The sequence below is a fragment of the Lepidochelys kempii genome, chromosome 4 (genome assembly GCF_965140285.1).
Source record: "Lepidochelys kempii isolate rLepKem1 chromosome 4, rLepKem1.hap1, whole genome shotgun sequence".
Lineage (NCBI taxonomy): Eukaryota > Metazoa > Chordata > Testudines > Cheloniidae > Lepidochelys > Lepidochelys kempii.
Window position 1 is genome coordinate 142,531,965 of NC_136383.1, and position 18,276 is coordinate 142,550,240.

Sequence of the window (18,276 nt, forward strand, 5' to 3'; positions counted from 1 at the left end):
CGCGGGCCTCCGTCTCCCGGCCTGCCCCGGGCTCGGCGCGCCTCGCTCCCGGCCTGCCCCGCGCGGGCCTCCGTCTCCCGGCCTGCCCCGGGCTCCGCGCGCCTCGCTCCCGGCCTGCCCCGCGCGGGACTCCGTCTCCCGGCCTGCCCCGGGCTCGGCGCGCCTCGCTCCCGGCCTGCCCCGCGCGGGACTCCGTCTCCCGGCCTGCCCCCGGCTCGGCGCGCCTCGCTCCCGGCCTGCCCCGCGCGGGACTCCGTCTCCCGGCCTGCCCCCGGCTCGGCGCGCGCAGAATGGCGGCGGCCCGGGCGCTCGGCGTGCGAGCGGCCTGGCGGGGCCGGGCCCTGCTGGCGCCCACGCGGGTCTCGGGGCCGACGCGGGGCCTGGCGGCCGCTCCCTGCCCGGACCGCGAGGAGCCGCCGCCGCCTCCCGGAGGCCGGGCCCGCTGGGCGCTGGCGGGGGCCGGGGCCGGGGCGCTGCTGCTGCTGCTGCTCCGGGCCCGAGGCCGGGACCCGCCCGCGCTGCTGCCCCCGGTGCGCGCCGCGGTGCCGGCCCCGCCCGCGCCGCCCCCCGGCTCCGCCCGGCCCCCCGGCTCCGCCCGCGCCGCCTTCAACTTCATCGCCGACGTGGTGCAGAAAACCGCCCCCGCGCTGGTCTACATCGAGATCCTGGGCAGGTACCGGCCCCCCCCGGGCCCCCCCGGCCCTTCCCCCTCCGGCCCCCAGCGCCGGCCCCCCCGATCCCACCCGGCCCTTCCCCCTCCGGCCCCCCAGCGCCGGCCCCCCCGACCCTTCCCCCTCCGGCCCCCCCGACCCTCCCGACCCTTCCCCCTCCGGCCCCCAGCGCCGGCCCCCCCCGGCCCTTCCCCCTCCGGCCCCCAGCGCCGGCCCCCCCGATCCCACCCGGCCCTTCCCCCTCCGGCCCCCCAGCGCCGGCCCCCCCGACCCTCCCGACCCTTCCCCCTCCGGCCCCCCAGCGCCGGCCCCCCCGACCCTCCCGACCCTTCCCCCTCCGGACCCCACCCCCGCGCTGGTCTACATCGAGATCCTGGGCAGGTACCGGCCCCCCCCGGCCCTTCCCCCTCCGGCCCCCAGCGCCGGCCCCCCCGACCCCACCCGGCCCTTCCCCCTCCGGCCCCCCAGCGCCGGCCCCCCCCCGGCCCTTCCCCCTCCGGACCCCAGCGCCGGCCCCCCCCGGCCCTTCCCCCTCCGGCCCCCAGCGCCGGCCCCCCCGATCCCACCCGGCCCTTCCCCCTCCGGCCCCCCAGCGCCGGCCCCCCCGACCCTCCCGACCCTTCCCCCTCCGGACCCCACCCCCGCGCTGGTCTACATCGAGATCCTGGGCAGGTACCGGCCCCCCCCGGCCCTTCCCCCTCCGGCCCCCAGCGCCGGCCCCCCCGACCCCACCCGGCCCTTCCCCCTCCGGCCCCCCAGCGCCGGCCCCCCCCGGCCCTTCCCCCTCCGGACCCCAGCGCCGGCCCCCCCCGGCCCTTCCCCCTCCGGACCCCAGCGCCGGCCCCCCCCGATCCCACCCGGCCCTTCCCCCTCCGGCCCCCCCGCCCCCAGCGCCGGCCCCCCCGACCCCCCCCGGCCCTTCCCCCTCCCGACCCCAGCGCCGGCCCCCCCGACCCCTCCCGGCCCTTCCCCCTCCGGACCCCACCCCCGCGCTGGTCTACATCGAGATCCTGGGCAGGTACCGGCCCCCCCCCGACCCTTCCCCCTCCGGCCCCCCCGACCCTCCCCGCCCTTCCCCCTCCGGCCCCCAGCGCCGGCCCCCCCCGACCCTTCCCCCTCCGGCCCCCAGCGCCGGCCCCCCCGACCCCTCCCGGCCCTTCCCCCTCCGGACCCCCCGCCCCTGCGCTGGTCTACATCGAGATCCTGGGCAGGTACCGGCCCCCCCTCGGCCCCCCCGACCCTTCCCCCTCCGGCCCCCAGCGCCGGCCCCCCCCCCCGACCCTTCCCCCTCCGGCCCCCAGCGCCGCCCCCCCCCGGCCCTTCCCCCTCCGGACTCCGCCCCCAGCGCCTGCCCCCCCGACCCTTCCCCCTCCGGACCCCGCCCCCGCGCTGGTCTACATCGAGATCCTGGGCAGGTACCGGCCCCCCCTGGGTCCCCCCGACCCTTCCCCCTCCGGACCCCCCGGCCCCAGCGCCGGCCCCCCCGACCCCCCCCGGCCCTTCCCCCTCCGGCCCCCGCCCCCGCGCTGGTCTACATCGAGATCCTGGGCAGGTACCGGTCCCCTCCAGCCCCCCCGACCCTTCCCCCTCCGGCCCCCAGCGCCGGCCCCCCCCAGCGCCGGCCCCCCCGACCCCCCCGGCCCTTCCCCCCAGCGCCGGCCCCCCCGACCCCCCCCGGCCCTTCCCCCCAGCGCCGGCCCCCCTGACCCTTCCCCCTCTGGCCCCCGCCCCCGCGCTGGTCTACATCGAGATCCTGGGCAGGTACCGGCCCCCCCCCGACCCTTCCCTCTCCGGCCCCCAGCGCCGACCCCCCCCGGCCCTTCCCCCCCCCGGCCCCTGCCCCCACGCTGGTCTACATCGAGATCCTGGGCAGGTACTGGCCCCGCCCGGCCCACACCCAGCGCCGGCCACCCCCCGACCCTTCACCCCCTGGCCTGCCCTTCTCCGGACCCCCCGCCCCCATGCTGGTCTTCATCGAGATCCTGGGCAGGTACCGCCCGTGTCCCCGCCCCCGGCCCTCCCAGGTAGTGGTCCTGATTGGTAGCAGGGGCCTGGCCCCGCTGGGTGCTCTGGTCAGAAGGAGGCAGAGGCGGGCGCCCTGGCCACGGGAGAGGTGGCCGATGGGCAGGAAGGGGGCCTGTGTCTCCAGTAAAGGGGTTGCCGATTATGGAGGTGGGTGCCTCCCCCCGCGCTGACCCTGGCTCTCCCCACAGCTGCCTCTGGCTCTTGTCCCGCAGGCATCCCTTCTCGGGCCGGGAAGTGCCCATCTCTAACGGCTCTGGCTTTGTGGTGTCCCCGGATGGCCTCATCGTGACCAACGCCCACGTGGTGGCGAATCGGCGGCGGCTGCGGGTGAAGCTGGCTAGCGGGGAGCTCTACGATGCTGTGGTCCGGGAGGTTGACCAGGTGGCAGATATTGCCACTATCAAAATCAACCCCAAGGTGTGTGGGGAGCCAGGTGCGCAGCTAGGGGCGCGCAGCCTTTTCTTGGCCTCATCTGCCCACAAGGCTAGGAGTTCTCAGCCTGCTCCAATGCCCCCTGCGCTGACCTGTCTTTCTCTCCCCCCACAGCAGCCTCTGCCCACGCTGCCCCTGGGCCGCTCCTCAGAGGTGCGCCAAGGTGAGTTTGTTGTGGCTATGGGCAGCCCTTTTGCTCTACAGAACACCATCACCTCTGGCATCGTCAGCTCTGCCCAGCGGGGCAGCCAGGAGCTGGGCCTGGCCGATTCCAACATGGAGTACATCCAGACCGACGCCGCCATAGATGTAAGGGGAGTGGGGGGCAGGGCAATCGGGGGCTGGGGAGGGCAGTGGGGGGCCTGGCTGAAGCCACCATACTGCTGTTTGGGGTGGTGGGTGGAGCCAGGGAAGGGGGCCTGCATGTACTGAGGTTTCAGAGGGCATCTTGTAGGATGAGCTGGAAAGCAGGAGGGGGTGCGAGGCAGGGGATCTGGGTTGTTTTCCCCAGGGGCTGTGTTCTGGTGGGAATGTCGCTGCTGGGGCCTGACTCTCCCCCTCTCTCTCCTGCTGCAGTTCGGGAACTCAGGGGGCCCCCTCGTCAACCTGGTAAGTGCTGCCATTTGGGCGTTAGCCATTTCTGGGAGGGAATGTGGTGCCCGTTTGGGCTGGGTGCTCCAGCCCTGTCTCATTTGCTCTGTGGAAGGGGGGTGCCCACCTCATGCTGCCAGCAGGGAGTACAGAGATGAGGCAGCCGGGACCCTTCATATTCCACTGGGAGCATTGAATCAGACCCTTGGTGGGACAGGTGAGGCAGGAGCTTGACCCAAGATGCTCATCTCCCAGGCCCTGCCCACAGCCCAGGGGACTCTGACCTGAACCGAGCCACAGTCTAAAACTGGGGGTAACTGGTCTGGGGTCTGGTACTTATAAGGCACAGAAGAAGGGCTACGTGGCCCCCACAGCCAGTGCGACTTGCTCGCCCCTGTGAGAGTACCACTGCCTGACCCACCCCCAGCCAAGTGTGTGTTGGGAGCAAATTGGTGGAAGCCTGGATGGGCTGGGCTTGAGTCCTGCCTAGTGCCATGTCCTTCTTCTCCTTGCAAGGGGGCAAACTGTGGGTCAGGAGGGATGGCTGGTACTCTACTTGGCTTGTATGGTGATTGTCTCCCGGCAGGACGGCGAAGTGATTGGGGTGAACACAATGAAGGTGACTTCAGGTATCTCCTTCGCCATCCCATCGGACCGGCTGCGGGAATTCTTGCAGAAAGGGGAACAGCGCAAAAGTGAGTGTGCTGGTGCAGGGGAGATACAGGCAGAGGGAGTGGAGCAGAGCTGGGGGGCGTGGGGGATAGGAGCACCCACTCCAGACTTCTTGCTGGGGCTGTCATTCATCTATCCCTGGCAGAGGACCGGGTCTCAACCTGTCCCCGGCATGTCAGAGTCCAAGGGAAAAGCCTGTCCCCTTGAGGGACCCTTCCAGGCAGAGACATAGTTTCCCTGGGCTGTCCCCAGCCCCCCTCCACTGCAGGCTGGTTCTCCTCTTCTCAGCTATGGTAGCAGGGCGGCTAGAAGGGATGGAGCCAGGCAGAGGTGCCTGAGCACAGCTGGGTTCTGGAGAAGGGAGCCGGGGCCCATCTGTCTTTTGAGGGAAGGCAGTGCAGTTCTGCGGTTCAGGCTTTAGCAGCTGCGTCCCTAACTGCAAAGGGGCCAGGGAGCTCTCCTATCCTGGTATGAGGGGACTGAGCGGTAAGAGGCCATGAGTGCCCATCTGCTCCCTGGGGCCTATGGGGTACAACAGGAAAGAGACACTGTCTGGGTGCAACTCCTCCAAGATTTAACTCACCAGTGAGGAGGATGTTAAACAGCAACTGCTAGGGAGAACCACTTTCAAAGCAGCAGACTGGATAACTGGCACCTCAGAGCTCCAGAAGGGCTGCTGGGACCAATACTGAAATGTTGCATTCAGTTCTGGTGCCTACATTTTAAACAGGACATCAAAAAATTGGAGCTGGTGCAGAGTAGAGCCACGGATGGTTTGAGGGCTGGAGAACATGCCCTGCAGCAAGAGACTTAAACAAACTGAGCTCTTTATAAAAGCAATAAACCAGCTTGGCTTAACAGTGAAATCCTAGCGGATCTTAAACATAAAAAAGAAGCTTACAAGAAGTGGAAGGTTGGACAAATGACTAGGGAAGAGTATAAAAATATTGCTTGGGCATGTAGGAATGAAATCAGGAGGGCCAAATCGCACCTGGAGCTGCAGCTAGCAAGAGATGTTAAGAGTAACAAGAAGGGTTTCTTCAGGTATGTTAGCAACAAGAAGAAAGCCAAGGAAAGTGTGGGCCCCTTACTGAATGAGGGAGGCAACCTAGTAACAGAGGATGTGGAAAAAGCTAATGTACTCAGTGCTTTTTTTGCCTCTGTCTTCACGAACAAGGTCAGCTCCCAGACTGCTGCGCTGGGCATCACAACCTGGGGAGTAGATGGCCAGCCCTCTGTGGAGAAAGAGGTGGTTAGGGACTATTTAGAAAAGCTGGACGTGCACAAGTCCATGGGGCCGGACGAGTTGCATCCGAGAGTGCTAAAGGAATTGGCGGCTGTGATTGCAGAGCCATTGGCCATTATCTTTGAAAACTCGTGGTGAACGGGGGAAGTCCCAGATGACTGGAAAAAGGCTAATGTAGTGCCAATCTTTAAAAAAGGGAAGAAGGAGGATCCTGGGAACTACAGGCCAGTCAGCCTCACCTCAGTCCCCGGAAAAATCATGGAGCAGGTCCTCAAAGAATCAATCCTGAAGCACTTACATGAGAGGAAAGTGATCAGGAACAGTCAGCATGGATTCACCAAGGGAAGGTCATGCCTGACCAATCTAATCGCCTTCTATGATGAGATTACTGGTTCTGTGGATGAAGGGAAAGCAGCGGATGTATTGTTTCTTGATTTTAGCAAAGCTTTTGACACGGTCTCCCACAGTATTCTTGTCAGCAAGTTAAAGTAGTATGGGCTGGATGAATGCACTATAAGGTGGGTAGAAAGTTGGCTAGGTTGTCGGGCTCAACGGGTAGTGATCAATGGCTCCATGTCTAGTTGGCAGCCGGTGTCAAGTGGAGTGCCCCAGGGGTTGGTCCTGGGGCCGGTTTTGTTCAATATCTTCATAAATGATCTGGAGGATGGTGTGGATTGCACTCTCAGCAAATATGCGGATGATACTAAACTGGGAGGAGTGGTAGATACGCCAGAGGGCAGGGATAGGATACAGAGGGACCTAGACAAATTGGAGGATTGGGCCAAAAGAAATCTGATGAGGTTCAATAAGGATAAGTGCAGGGCCCTGCACTTAGGATGGAAGAATCCCATGCACAGCTACAGACTAGGGACCGAATGGCTAGGCAGCAGTTCTGCGGAAAAGGACCTAGGGGTGACAGTGGACGAGAAGCTGGATATGAGTCAGCAGTGTGCCCTTGTTGCCAAGAAGGCCAATGGCATTTTGGGATGTATAAGTAGGGGCATAGCGAGCAGATCGAGGGACGTGATCGTTCCCCTCTATTCGACATTGGTGAGGCCTCATCTGGAGTACTGTGTCCAGTTTTGGGCCCCACACTACAAGAAGGATGTGGATAAATTGGAGAGAGTCCAGCGAAGGGCAACAAAAATGATTAGGGGTCTAGAACACATGAGTTATGAGGAGAGGCTGTGGGAGCTGGGATTGTTTAGCCTGCAGAAGAGAAGAATGAGGGGGGATTTGATAGCTGCTTTCAACTACCTGAAAGGGGGTTCCAAAGAGGATGGCTCTAGACTGTTCTCAATGGTAGCAGATGACAGAACGAGGAGTAATGGTCTCAAGTTGCAGTGGGGGAGGTTTAGATTGGATATTAGGAAAAACTTTTTCACTAAGAGGGTGGTGAAACACTGGAATGCGTTACCTAGGGAGGTGGTAGAATCTCCTTCCTTAGAGGTTTTTAAGGTCAGGCTTGACAAAGCCCTGGCTGGGATGATTTAATTGGGGATTGGTCCTGCTTTGAGCAGGGGATTGGACTAGATGACCTCCTGAGGTCCCTTCCAACCCTGATACTCTATGATTCTATGAAATACAGGTGACCTGATTAGTGGCTAGGCACGTACACAGGGAGCAAATACCGGGCACTAACAGGCTCTTTAATCTAGCAGAGACAGGCAGAACAGGAACCGGGGCCTGGAATTTGAAGCCAGACAAATTCAGATTTAAAAAAAAGTCCCAAGGGAAGCAGTGGATTCTCCATCACTTGATCTCTTTAAATCCAGATGCGATGCCTTTCTGGAAGATGCCTTTGACAAACACAAAGTACAATTAGGCAGACCTAAAAAGAATTTGTAGAGCAACTAGCAAATACTCAAAAACAGCAAAAAATTTAAGCCTATCAAAAGCAGGACGTCTGCCAAACAATCAGTGGGGCCACTGGACAATCAAAGTGCTTAAGGAGCACTCAAGGATGATAAAGCCATTGCCGAACAGCTAAATGAACTCTTTGTATTGGTCTGCATGGCTGAGGATGAGAGGGAGATTCCAACACTTGAGACATTCTTTTTAGATGACAAATCTGAGGAACTGTCCCAGATTGAGGTATCAATAGAGGAGGTTTTGGAACAAACTGATCAATTAAACAGTAATAAGTCACCAGGACAAAATTCACCCAAGAGTTCTGAATAAATTGAAATACAAAATTGCAAAACTGTTAATTGGGGTATCTAACCTGTTGCTTAAATCAGCTTCTGTACCAGATGTTTGGAGGATTACCATCGTGATACTAATATTTTTAAAAGACTCCAGAGGCGATCCTGGAATTACAGGCCATTAAGCCTAACTTCAGTACCAGGCAAACTGGATGAAACTGCTGGAAATGGCCCACCTGTTGATCACTTTAGATAAGCTATTACCAGCAGGACAGTGGGGTGGGAGGAGGTATTGTTTCATGATTTCTGTGTGTATATAAAGTCTGCTGCAGTTTCCACGGTAAACATCTGATGAAGTGAGCTGTCGCTCACGAAAGCTCATGCTCAAATAAATTGGTTAGTCTCTAAGGTGCCACAAGTACTCCTTTTCTTTTTGTAGTAAAGAACAGAATTATCGGACACAGAGATTAACACAATTTGTTGGGGAAAAGTCACCAGATTTTGTAAAGGGAAATCATGACTCCACAATCTATTAGAATTCTTTGAGGGGGTCAACAAGCATGCGGACAAGGGATGATCCAGTGGATATAGTGTACTTGGCTTTTTAGAAAGCCTTTGACAAGTTCCCTCACCAAAGGCTCTTAAGCAAAGTAAGCTGTCATGGGATAAGCGGGAAGGTCCTCTCATGGATCAGTAACTGGTTAAACGATAGGAAACAAAGGATGGGAATAAATGGTGAGTTTTCAGAATGGAGAGAGGTAAATAGTGGTGTTCCCCAGGGGTCTGTACTGGGCTCAGACCTATTCAACATATTCGTAAATGATCTGGAAAAAGGGATGAACAGTGAGGTGGCAAAGCTTTCAGATGATACAAAATTACTCAAGATGGGTCCAGAGCAGACTGAAGAGTTACAAACTTAAAATCTCACAAAACTGGGTGACTGTGCAATAAAGTGGCAGATGAAATTCAGAGTTGATAAATGCAAAGTTAATGCACCTTGGAAAACAATCCCAACTATACATATAAAACGATGGGGTCTAAATTAGCTGTTACCATTAAAGAGAAATCTTGGGAGTCGCTGTGGATAGTTCTCTGAAAACATCCGCTCAATGTGCAGCGACAGTCAAAAAAGCGAATGGTGATAGAACGGTTAGGAAAGGGACAGACAGTAAATACAGACAGAAAATACCATGTTGCCTCTATATAAATCCATGGTACGCCCACAGCTTGCATGCAGTTCTGGTTGCCCCATCTAAAAAATAATATATTAGAATTGGAAAAGGCCCAGAGAAGGTCAACATACGGGTATGGAAACTGCTTCCATATGAGAGATTAAAGAGGCTGGGACTGTTCATCTTAGAAAAGATGAGACTGAGGGGGATGTGATAGAGATCATAAAATCATGGCTGGTGTGGAGAAGGTGAATAAGGAAGTGTTACATACCCCTTCACATAACACAAGAATCAGGAATCACCCAATGAAATTAATTGGCAGCAGATTTAAAACAAATATAAAGTACCTTCTTCACACAGCACATAGTCAACCTGTGGAACTTGCTGCCACTGGATTTTGTGAAGGCCAAAAGTATAACAGGGTTCAGAAAAGAGAGAAGTTCCTGGAGGATAGGTCCATCAATGGCTATTAGCCAAGATGGTCAGGGACGCAGCCGCATGCTTTGGGTGTCCCTAGCCTCTGGCTGCCTGAAGCTGGGACTGGATGACAGGGGATGTGTCACTTGCTAATTGCCCTGTTCTGTTCATTCCCTTCGAAGCGTCTGGCACCAGACACTGTCAGAACCCAGGATACTGAGCTCGATGGATCGTTGGTCTGGCTCAGTAGCCATTCGTAATTACAAGCTCTTGGGCTCAATGCAGGGCTTCCTGGGTGAAATTCAGTGGCCTGTGATGTACAGGAGGTCAGATTAGATTGATCTGAGGGTCGCTTCTGGCCTTAAACTCTGACTTTGGGCCTCTCTCTGCCTATGGGTTGGCAGGGTGCTCTGGGGATCTACTCAGGGCCTTGACCAGAATCTGGGCTCTCTACACAACGGCAGCCCCAGTCTGTGCGTGGTGGGTCCGAATGGCAGAGCAGCTGCAGTTAGGATGTTGGCAATGATCTGGGGTGTCCCTGCTCTCCCAGCCGCTGTTTCCCCACGTGATACTTGCCCTGTAGGGGGTGGATGCGTGGGATGGAACTGGCAGCCTGGGGGCAGAGCATGGTTTTCTCCTGGGCTGGAGCCCCTCCCTGTGTTGTAAGGTGATTGAGCAGTGACCCAGCTGGACTGGCCTTGTGCTGTGAAGGGTGAGGGAGCATGCTCACACAGGTCCCTTCCTGCGCGTTCTAGACCTGGTTTCCTTTCCTCTTACAGGCTCCTGGTTTGGCAGCACGGAGATGAAGCGCCGCTACATTGGGGTGATGATGCTAACACTGACCCCCAGGTATGTGTCCTGAGTCTGGGGCCGGGTGATGCTTCCAGAGCTTTCCTGGGGGCCAGAGTCTCTCAGGAAAGCAAGCTGGAGAGGGGAACCTGTCACCCCCCAACTCCAGGAACCCAGACAGAGAATCACTCTGCAGTTGGAAAAGCCCCCGTGGGTCCCACCTCACCCCAGGCCAATTAGTTTACTTGTGCTCGCTGCAGTCGCCCAGCCCTCGCCCTGGCAGATGAGTTTCCAGGGAGATTCAGTCTCCCATCACGCCTTCCCAGCCGTCTCTTAGCTGAGTTGGACAGAGAGAGCTATTCTCATCTCTGCCCAACACCAGGCATCTTGAAATTTACTGTGTCACCGCAGGCCAGCATGGTCTTGCGCAGCAATTATGGAGAAGTTGTGTCATTCCGGAGGAATGCAAATGGCCCATTTGGGGTAATGGGAAATCGCCAGGCAACAGTAACAAAAGTTAGCTCTTGTGTTCCATGGCAGGTGGCCAGAGTTCTGCATTCCCTACACGCTGCTTTATGATGTGCTCCGGGATGTCCTAGTCAGGCAGCCCCTGGCAGTGCACTGAAGGGCATCCACTGAGCCTTGAAGTGTCTTGGCTGGCTGGAGCTTTCAGGCTCAGCTGCATAAGGGACTTTGTGGGTCTCTGGCTGGCTGGGCCTTGGGATGTATCTTTAGTTGACTCTCGGAGCTCAGTCTGTTAGTGGGGTTAGTAGTGCGGTGGTCCAACAAAAGAATGCCATGGCATGAACCAGCAGGCATCTTCCCCCGAGCACTCTCTGGGAACGGGGACAGGTACTGCTGCCTTTGCTATGAGCTTATGCTCTGCTCTTGAGTCCTGCTTCCAGGTAGGCCTGGGGATCCTACTGCTTGGTGCCCTTGGTCTTTTACATCCCCTTCTTGGGGTGCTGGAAGGGGAGATGCCACCCGTGTCTCCTTGAATCGGGGTTAATGGTGGTGGTTGATTTCTTAAACTGCATTTCTTGGTGTCCAGGAGATGGCGCCCGTGTGCTGGCGAGTCTGCTTTTTCTGGGGGAGCAGGGCTGAGTCCTGGAGAGGGGCAGGAGACAATGGCCCAGCTAGAATAGCACATGTGTGGCAGAGCTAGAACCTGCCTGCTGCCAGGTCAGGAGGGGACTTTCCTGGGGCAGGTTGACCTGGCCCCCCTATGGCAGGGCTGCTGCTGGAGCGTCTACTGCTGGCCTTTCTCAGGGATGGGCAACTGGGCTGGGTGCAGGCTGGCTCTGGTCCTGTCTGGCATCTCCCACTTTCTTTTCCGGCTGCCTTGTCCTTGGAGGACTGCTGTGTGTCAGGGGCACATGGGGATGGGCAGCGGCTCTGCTTCCTTGTCCCCTCGGTGTGGCTGGGGGCGAGGCAGGCTTGGCTGCTGGGGTCTCTCTCAGGTCGTAGGGCCAGGCAAAGTCCCACCTGGTGGCTTCGTGCTCTGTTCCCCATGAGGAGCTGATTGCCCGGTGAGGCTGCTGCAGTGCTGGGACATGGTGTCCTCAGCCCCTCGCCAGGGCCCTCTGGCTGGGTGGTGTTTCAGTGATGCGCACGCTCTCTCTCTCTCTCTCTCTCTCTCTCTGCAGTATCCTGGCCGAGCTGAAGCTGCGAGACTCCAGCTTCCCTGATGTCTCTTATGGGGTCCTGATCCACAAGGTGATCATTGGCTCCCCAGCCCATCAGTAAGTGCTGCTTACAAGGAAGGTCCTGACGCTAGCTGCTGTGGGGGGTTGGGGGCCAGAAAGCAGGGTGCTCACTGTGGACTCGGTGCACATCCCCTGCCCCCAGGCAGCTTGCACCAGCAGCCAGTGTGTTCCTGACGAGATTAACCTGTCCGGGCTGGGAGGGCTGCACTCACCTCAGTACACTGCAGCTTTCCCAGGGGAGCCACAACCCAGAGCCAGCCAGCTGCTCTAGGCAGGGCCAGACTTCCACATCCCTATCTGCCTGGGGTAGGGCTCTGGGGGGGGGAGAGTGTCTGCATACATCATTGCCGGACCCCCAGCATGCTGATGTCTGCTCTCTCGACAGGGCGGGCCTGAAGGCGGGTGATGTTGTGCAGGAGATCAATGGGCAGGCGGTGCGGCGCGCAGAGGACATCTACGAGGCTGTGCGGATGCAGAACAGCCTGACCCTGCTGGTGCGGCGAGGCCATGACGTGCTGCTGGTGAACGTCAGCCCTGAGGTCACGGAGTAGAGAGCTGCCCAGCTGGCAGGGGGCGCAATGGACTTGGCCTGGGCACTGGGCCTTAGCTTGAAGCACACAAACCGAGTGAGAGGCTCGAGGTGACAGGCAGGAGGTCCTGTGCTTCCAGACAGGGCAGCACAGAGGAGACTCAGGGCCTTCGCAAGAGCCTGAAACGCCCCAGCCAGCAGGGCTGGTCCTGGAACTGGCTTATGGCAGGGCGGCTGCTGTCTGCTTCCCTCATCCACATTAAACCTCTCTTGGGGAACACTCAGCCATGGCCCTTGCTTCCCTCCTGAGGCTGGGAACCTGCATCCAGCTGCAGCTAGGGCCACTCCTGGGATGGGTACCCCCGGCTCTGGCAGGGTGGGGGCTCTCCTCTTGCAGTCAGAGCCGGACAAGGGCAGGTGACGGAGTTTTGCCAAGGGCATCCTGGAGATGCAGGCCCCCAGCCACTGATCCGCTTGCTTTAGTCATGCACTGAGGAGGGCAGGCTGGGCTCTGGCCCCACTCGGGGATCACGGTGGGGTTTGTGGTCTGACTGCTGCTCAGGGACATGGCATCTCCCTCCTGAGCTGCAGGGGCTCCCGTCGTCACAGAATTAGGGCCGCGTGGCTGTGGCGTGGGGCCAGGGGGAAGTGCCAGGGCTGATGTCAGCACTTCTTGCACCCAGGCTGAGCCTGCCCCAGCACTGCTTACGGCTGCTGCTGCTCTGGGGGGGCGAGGGGAGTTCATGCTCTGGGACTCGGCAGGCAGTGTTCTGCTCGGATCACTTCCAGTCGCTGCATGGGTCTCCAGGCTCTGCTGCTCTCAGGTCATGGTGAGAGGGGCTGCAGTACCGGGTCTGAACTGAGCCCTGGCTTCTGCCAGGAAGGGGATGTGTGTGTCAGTCCTGGCCAGCTCTTCCCTTGGGCCTAGACCTGTCCCTTGGAGCCTCAAGGCCAGCTGCCTGATCACTGGTGGCTGGAGTGCTCCCCTCCCAGCTCCTCACAAAGGGAGACCTGCGCCACTCACTCCCAGGCTGCTGCTTCCCTCAGGGCTCAGGGAGGGTGGCACAGGGGCTGCTGGGGCAGGCCCCCTGGATGTGCTCTCCTTAGCTGTGCGGCTGAGACTCCCTGCCTGACCTAGCAACAGCCACAGGATTGCCTTGGTCTCCTGCATGCACTGGCTGGGGAGCAGGGACCTGCTTGCCTCTCACTGCCCTGCTGCTGCTGGCTGGGCTGTTTGTTCCTGTCCCTGCGCCCTGCAGCAGGGAGCTCCCAGCGTGGCGTTCTGGGAACCAGCAGCTCCATGCTCTTCCCCAGTTCCTGGAATTTCCTGCGCCAGGGAGCAGCCAGCTGGGCCCAGGGCAGGGAAATGCTGCCAGCAGGAGAGCAGCTGTATGGCTGGGCTGGGGCTCTGGGCTGCCCTGCCATGTGGCTGCTTTAACGTATGAAAGGAGCTCAGTACTGGGTGGGGAGGCAGCTCTGAAGTACGGCGGCTCGCTCCCAGACTGAGGAAAAACAGCCCAGCATAGAGGCCTCCTTTCACAGCCAGTCCTGGCCCTGGCCCCTCCTGTGGAATTTGTTCTACACCAAACCCCAACCAGGGAGGAGGGGCACTTGCTTGCGGGGGGGGGGGGGGGGGAAGAGCTGTGGTAGCAGCCATGCCAGGGCTCTTTCCAAAGCCAGGAGCCAGCACCTTCGCCCAGCCCAGGCAGCTCCCCATGCAGTTGCTTATGTTGCCCTCACCTCTCCTGTGTGAGTGATCTCCACTAGTCTGACCTGGCTTCCTCCTCAGTCCAGCTTCAGTGGTGGCACCTGGGATACCCACCTCGGGGCCCTGCTCTCCTAGCCCAACCAACTTGCCTCTGATTCTTGCTGGCCCTGGGCCGGCCCTGGGCCTCTGCAGTGGCACCTGCTGCTACTTCTCAGGCTTCCTGCCCTGATCATGCCCATTTGGGACATGGGTGCCTAGGCCTGGGTGCAGGATGCTGGGCCATGCACACCAGATGCCCTGCCCAGGTGAGTTCTGGTGCCTTGGGGTCCAGGTGCTGGGCTGCCATGCGCCTGCATCTCATGGCCCTGAGGCTCAGCCTGCCTGCAGTCCTGCTGCAGCAAGGCCAGGCTGGGCCATTGCCTCAGTGGTGCATGAGGGGCCCACTGACAGCTGTGAGCTGGCCCCAGCGCCTCCTTGCAGGCTGGGCCCAGCCAGCAACAGCCCCATGCATTTGGGGGCAGAGGGCTGGCTCCAGGCCCCAGCTGCTCCTGCTGCCACGCCTTGTCCAGGGGGAGGGTTCAGCAGTTCTGGGGCTGCCAAGCCGTGTCTGGTGGGGCCACAGGCAAACTGCTGGAGCCAGGGGCTTGTGTTGGAATCATTTTGGGCATTGGTCCAGGGCAGTTTGGCCCCAGGCACCCCATTCTCTCCTTCCGCCACCCCCCGCAAGCTCTGCGGTCTGCCCCTCCTGTTGCACCAACAAACCCCACTCCCTGGGGCCAGGCCCAGCTCTGCCCCCCAGCCTGGGCTTCCTTTATCTCCTAGCAGCTGACCCCCCACATCCCAGCTCGCAGGCAGAGGTCCCCTGCAGCTGCCTCTTTCAGTGGCTCCAGCCATGCTCAAGCCCTCAGGGCATTGGCCCTCCTGGGGTTTGCCTCAGGTTCATTGGGTGGCATTCCCACACCCCCAGGCTGTGGGGCAGCAAGCCCTACCCCACCCTTTGCAGGAGCAGCTGCCCAGCCTGTGGCCCAGGGAGCACTGGGCTCCCCCTCCTGAGGCGTCCCTGACAGGGACAGGGCAAAGCCATTCTGCTCTTCACTGCTGGGGCTGGGGCTGGCATGTGCACGGCAGCTGAGCCCCCATCCCCATGTTCTCCATGCGGCCACCTACCCTTGCTGGGAGCTGTGGGCATGAGCAGCAGGCCTATGCTGCCCTGGTTTGTCTCAAGGCCAGGCTCTCCCCTTGGCCAGGCAGGAAGCCCCTGCCTGTAGCTCGGGAAAAACCAGCCAGTAGCACGCAGGGAAACAGACCGTCACTTTTATATAGAAAATAAAATGACAACTAAGAAATGGGGGCATCCCTGCCACAGTCGGGGAAGCAGGGCCGAGGGCTGCCTGACATGGTTTAGCTCTTCAAGTACATAGACAAGCTACTGTACAGAGAAAGACGTGACAGGGCCCAGACCCGGCCAGCCCTGCAGGTGGCATAGGCTTAGGGATGCTGTGTAAGGTGCCTGGAGCCGTTGCTTGCTCCTCCATGAGGTTCCTGTGTCAGCCGGGCAGGAGAATGGCTTGGGGCTGTGGGTGCTGGTCAAGGCCAGTGGGGCGGAGGGGCAGGATGAGCATGGCAGCGGTGGGAGGAGAGGATGGGGGGCAAGAGCTGGAGGCACCAGGTGGCCATCCACACACTTCTCCAACCCTCCCAGGGAGAGGAAGCTGCTAGATTTGGCCCCGGCTCTAACCCTGCCCTGCTTGGTGTCATGCTGCACCTCAGCCCCACAAGGAGGTGGGGAAGCCCCCATACTGCCCGGTGGTAGAAGTCCACAGTTCTCCCTGAGCAGGGCTGGGTGCCATGGGGTGCAGTGCCCAGCGCCTACCTCCTATCAGGCCCTGCACAGCCAGACAAGAACTTGGTGGCCACCTCAGCCCAAGAAAATCCTGCCCGAGATTCAGAGACACCTGAGGACTCCCCGGCCAGGCCGGGACAGAGGCTGCACCTGGCATGGAGCAGCTGCTGCTGGGCACAGATTCTCGCACCGCGAAGCCCCGCAAGCCAGCTGGGGACGTGACTCTGCCAGCCCGGGACAAACTGCTTCCTCCTTGGAGCACCCGGCATGTGGGGGAGCGGTGGGGGAGATGGCCGTCTCCGGGGGGCGTGGGAGGGGACAGCGGGTCACTATACAATCTGGTTGTTGAGCTGTCCTGGATACTGTTCAAACCGCTTGTTGGCCTCTTCGCTGAAGGCGTCACCTGAAGTACGAGGTGAGATGTAGGCGCCAGTGAGGGAAGACACCCCCAGCAGACCCCTGCCCCAGCCCAGCCCCCAAAGCCAATCCCACCTCCCCATCTCCCTGCCCCTAGCATTACCCTGCCACCAATGCTGCCCTGCCACCAATGCCCCCCTGCCACCCGCGGTCCCCATCACCCCCTCAAAACCTACTTCACAGCGCTGCCCAGCCCCCGTAGCTAATGCCACCTCCCCAAAACCTACTCCACGCTGCCCTCCGCACCAGCCTGCCCTGCACCCAGTGCCACCTCCCCTCCCACCCATCTCCCTGCCCCATACCCCCAGCCAGTGGGCCCCCCAGTCCCCACCATCCCCAAACCTATCCCACCACCATGCCCTCAACACCCCCCTCTTCCCACTCTCCCAAACCTACCCCTCACCGCCCTCAGCACCAGCCTGCCCTGCACCCGCCGCTAATGTCACCTCCCCTCCCCCCAAACCTACCCCCCACATCACCCGAGGTGCCCAACACCGGTGCCTCCCCGCCTGCCTGCACCACCCCCACCGCTTTCTGCTGCCCTGCCCCCCGTTGTGCCGGGTGAGGCTGCCCCCTTTCTCCCAGGGCTCTGGCGCGGCCCCGCACCGATGTGGCAGTTGTGCACCCAGATGCGATGTCCGTCGTATTTGCAGTTGCACTTCATGGCGTTGTTGGTGAAGTCGCTCTCGGCCACCTCGTAGTTGGGGTTAATCACCACCTGCCAAGGGCACCAACCTGGGGCTGAGGGACTGCCTGGCCGCCACACCCGTGTCCCTTCCTCCGTCCCCTCCGGCCAGGGCTCCATGTACCCGTGTCCCTCTCTGGCTAGAACGGCAGCCGCCCCAGTTCTTGCCCCATGCTGAGGTTTCGTTAGCCAGGATTTTAAATATGTGATTAAGCAGCTGCAATTTAAATCCTAATTCCCTATGATGTGTGTCCCTCCCCCCGCACACGCACACACACATTCAGCAGCTGGCCCAGCTATACACAAAGCTCCTGGCCTGAGAAAGCTCCATCTGGTACACACCCAGCAGCACAGGGCCCACATTCCCCACAGGGCCCGGCTCTGAACAGCCTCACCCCTGAGTACAGAATCCAGCTCCAGGCCTCTGGGCTGCTAGCCACGCCCTGGGGATCCCTCCCTGAGAAACACCTCTCTGACTGCTACATCACCAGGACACTGACCCTGGCAGCCCAAGGTGGGGAGAGTGGGAGACAGAACCGTCCTGGAGGCCATCCCTGGACTGTGGAACTCACTGCCACATGAGCAGAGCCCATGGCCCCATCGTGCCACAAACTAAATGCAACCTCAGCTCTAGGACAGCACCTACCAATAAACTCATCCCTCCGAGACTGGCCCGTCCCAGCCCAGACGCCACCCCTTCCCTCCCGCCAGGTGCACACCCGATCCCACTCAGGCACACAGCCACTCCACGCGACCACACACACCCCACTCACACACGCTCTGGAAAGCAAGCTCTGACGGGCTAGGAAGCGGGAGGCAGAGAAGAGCCGGCAGCAGCTGGGGCTCCAGGTACCCGGCAGCTGCCCACACACACATGGGGAGGGCGGAGCAGCCTCTGCCCCACGTACCTGCAGGATGTAGTTGCCGGGCCGGACATCGGTGATGTCGATCCACTGGCAGTCGATGTCGTGCCTGTACAGGTCCCAGCAGCCCACGGTGATGCCCTGCTCTCCGAAGTTAGCACATTCATATCGCTTGGCCACGTCTGGAACGGGGGTGAGGTCACTAACCCTGGCCCTCCCTCCGCCCCACAGCGAGCCCAGCCCGAGACAGGCAGCAGCTCCCCATGGGGCAGCCCCAGAGGAAGGAGAGATCAGTGGGCAGACACAGCCCCACCCCTGGGCTCTCCCCTCGCTTCCAGCACGACTCTTGGCAGTGCCAAGACGCTG

General features: G+C 60.6%; 2 protein-coding genes across 4 annotated transcripts in view; one reads left to right on the forward strand and one right to left on the reverse strand.

The window, feature by feature from the left end:
* Positions 1 to 265: 265 nt before the first annotated feature.
* HTRA2 (HtrA serine peptidase 2) lies at positions 266 to 12,678 on the forward strand. The gene is made up of 8 exons (XM_073343154.2): positions 266 to 673; positions 2,909 to 3,113; positions 3,243 to 3,437; positions 3,705 to 3,737; positions 4,306 to 4,414; positions 10,150 to 10,219; positions 11,806 to 11,901; positions 12,251 to 12,678. The coding sequence occupies exons 1-8, from the start codon at positions 291 to 293 to the stop codon at positions 12,414 to 12,416; spliced, it is 1,257 nt and encodes a 418-aa protein (XP_073199255.1). The 5' UTR covers positions 266 to 290; the 3' UTR covers positions 12,417 to 12,678.
* Positions 12,679 to 15,402: 2,724 nt separating this feature from the next.
* The window catches only part of LOXL3 (lysyl oxidase like 3), a 30,990-nt gene continuing 28,116 nt past the window's right edge, over positions 15,403 to 18,276 (reverse strand). For 2 of the 3 annotated variants that reach the window (XM_073343161.1, XM_073343160.1), the window contains exons 12-13: positions 17,956 to 18,092; positions 15,403 to 16,348 (exon numbers count right to left, since the gene is read on the reverse strand). In XM_073343161.1, coding sequence (XP_073199262.1) covers positions 15,869 to 16,348; positions 17,956 to 18,092 — 617 coding nt within the window. In that variant the 3' untranslated portion in view covers positions 15,403 to 15,868. Of the gene's footprint in view, positions 16,349 to 16,968; positions 17,081 to 17,955; positions 18,093 to 18,276 lie in introns of all 3 variants that reach the window. The other variant, XM_073343162.1, reaches the window with a different exon arrangement.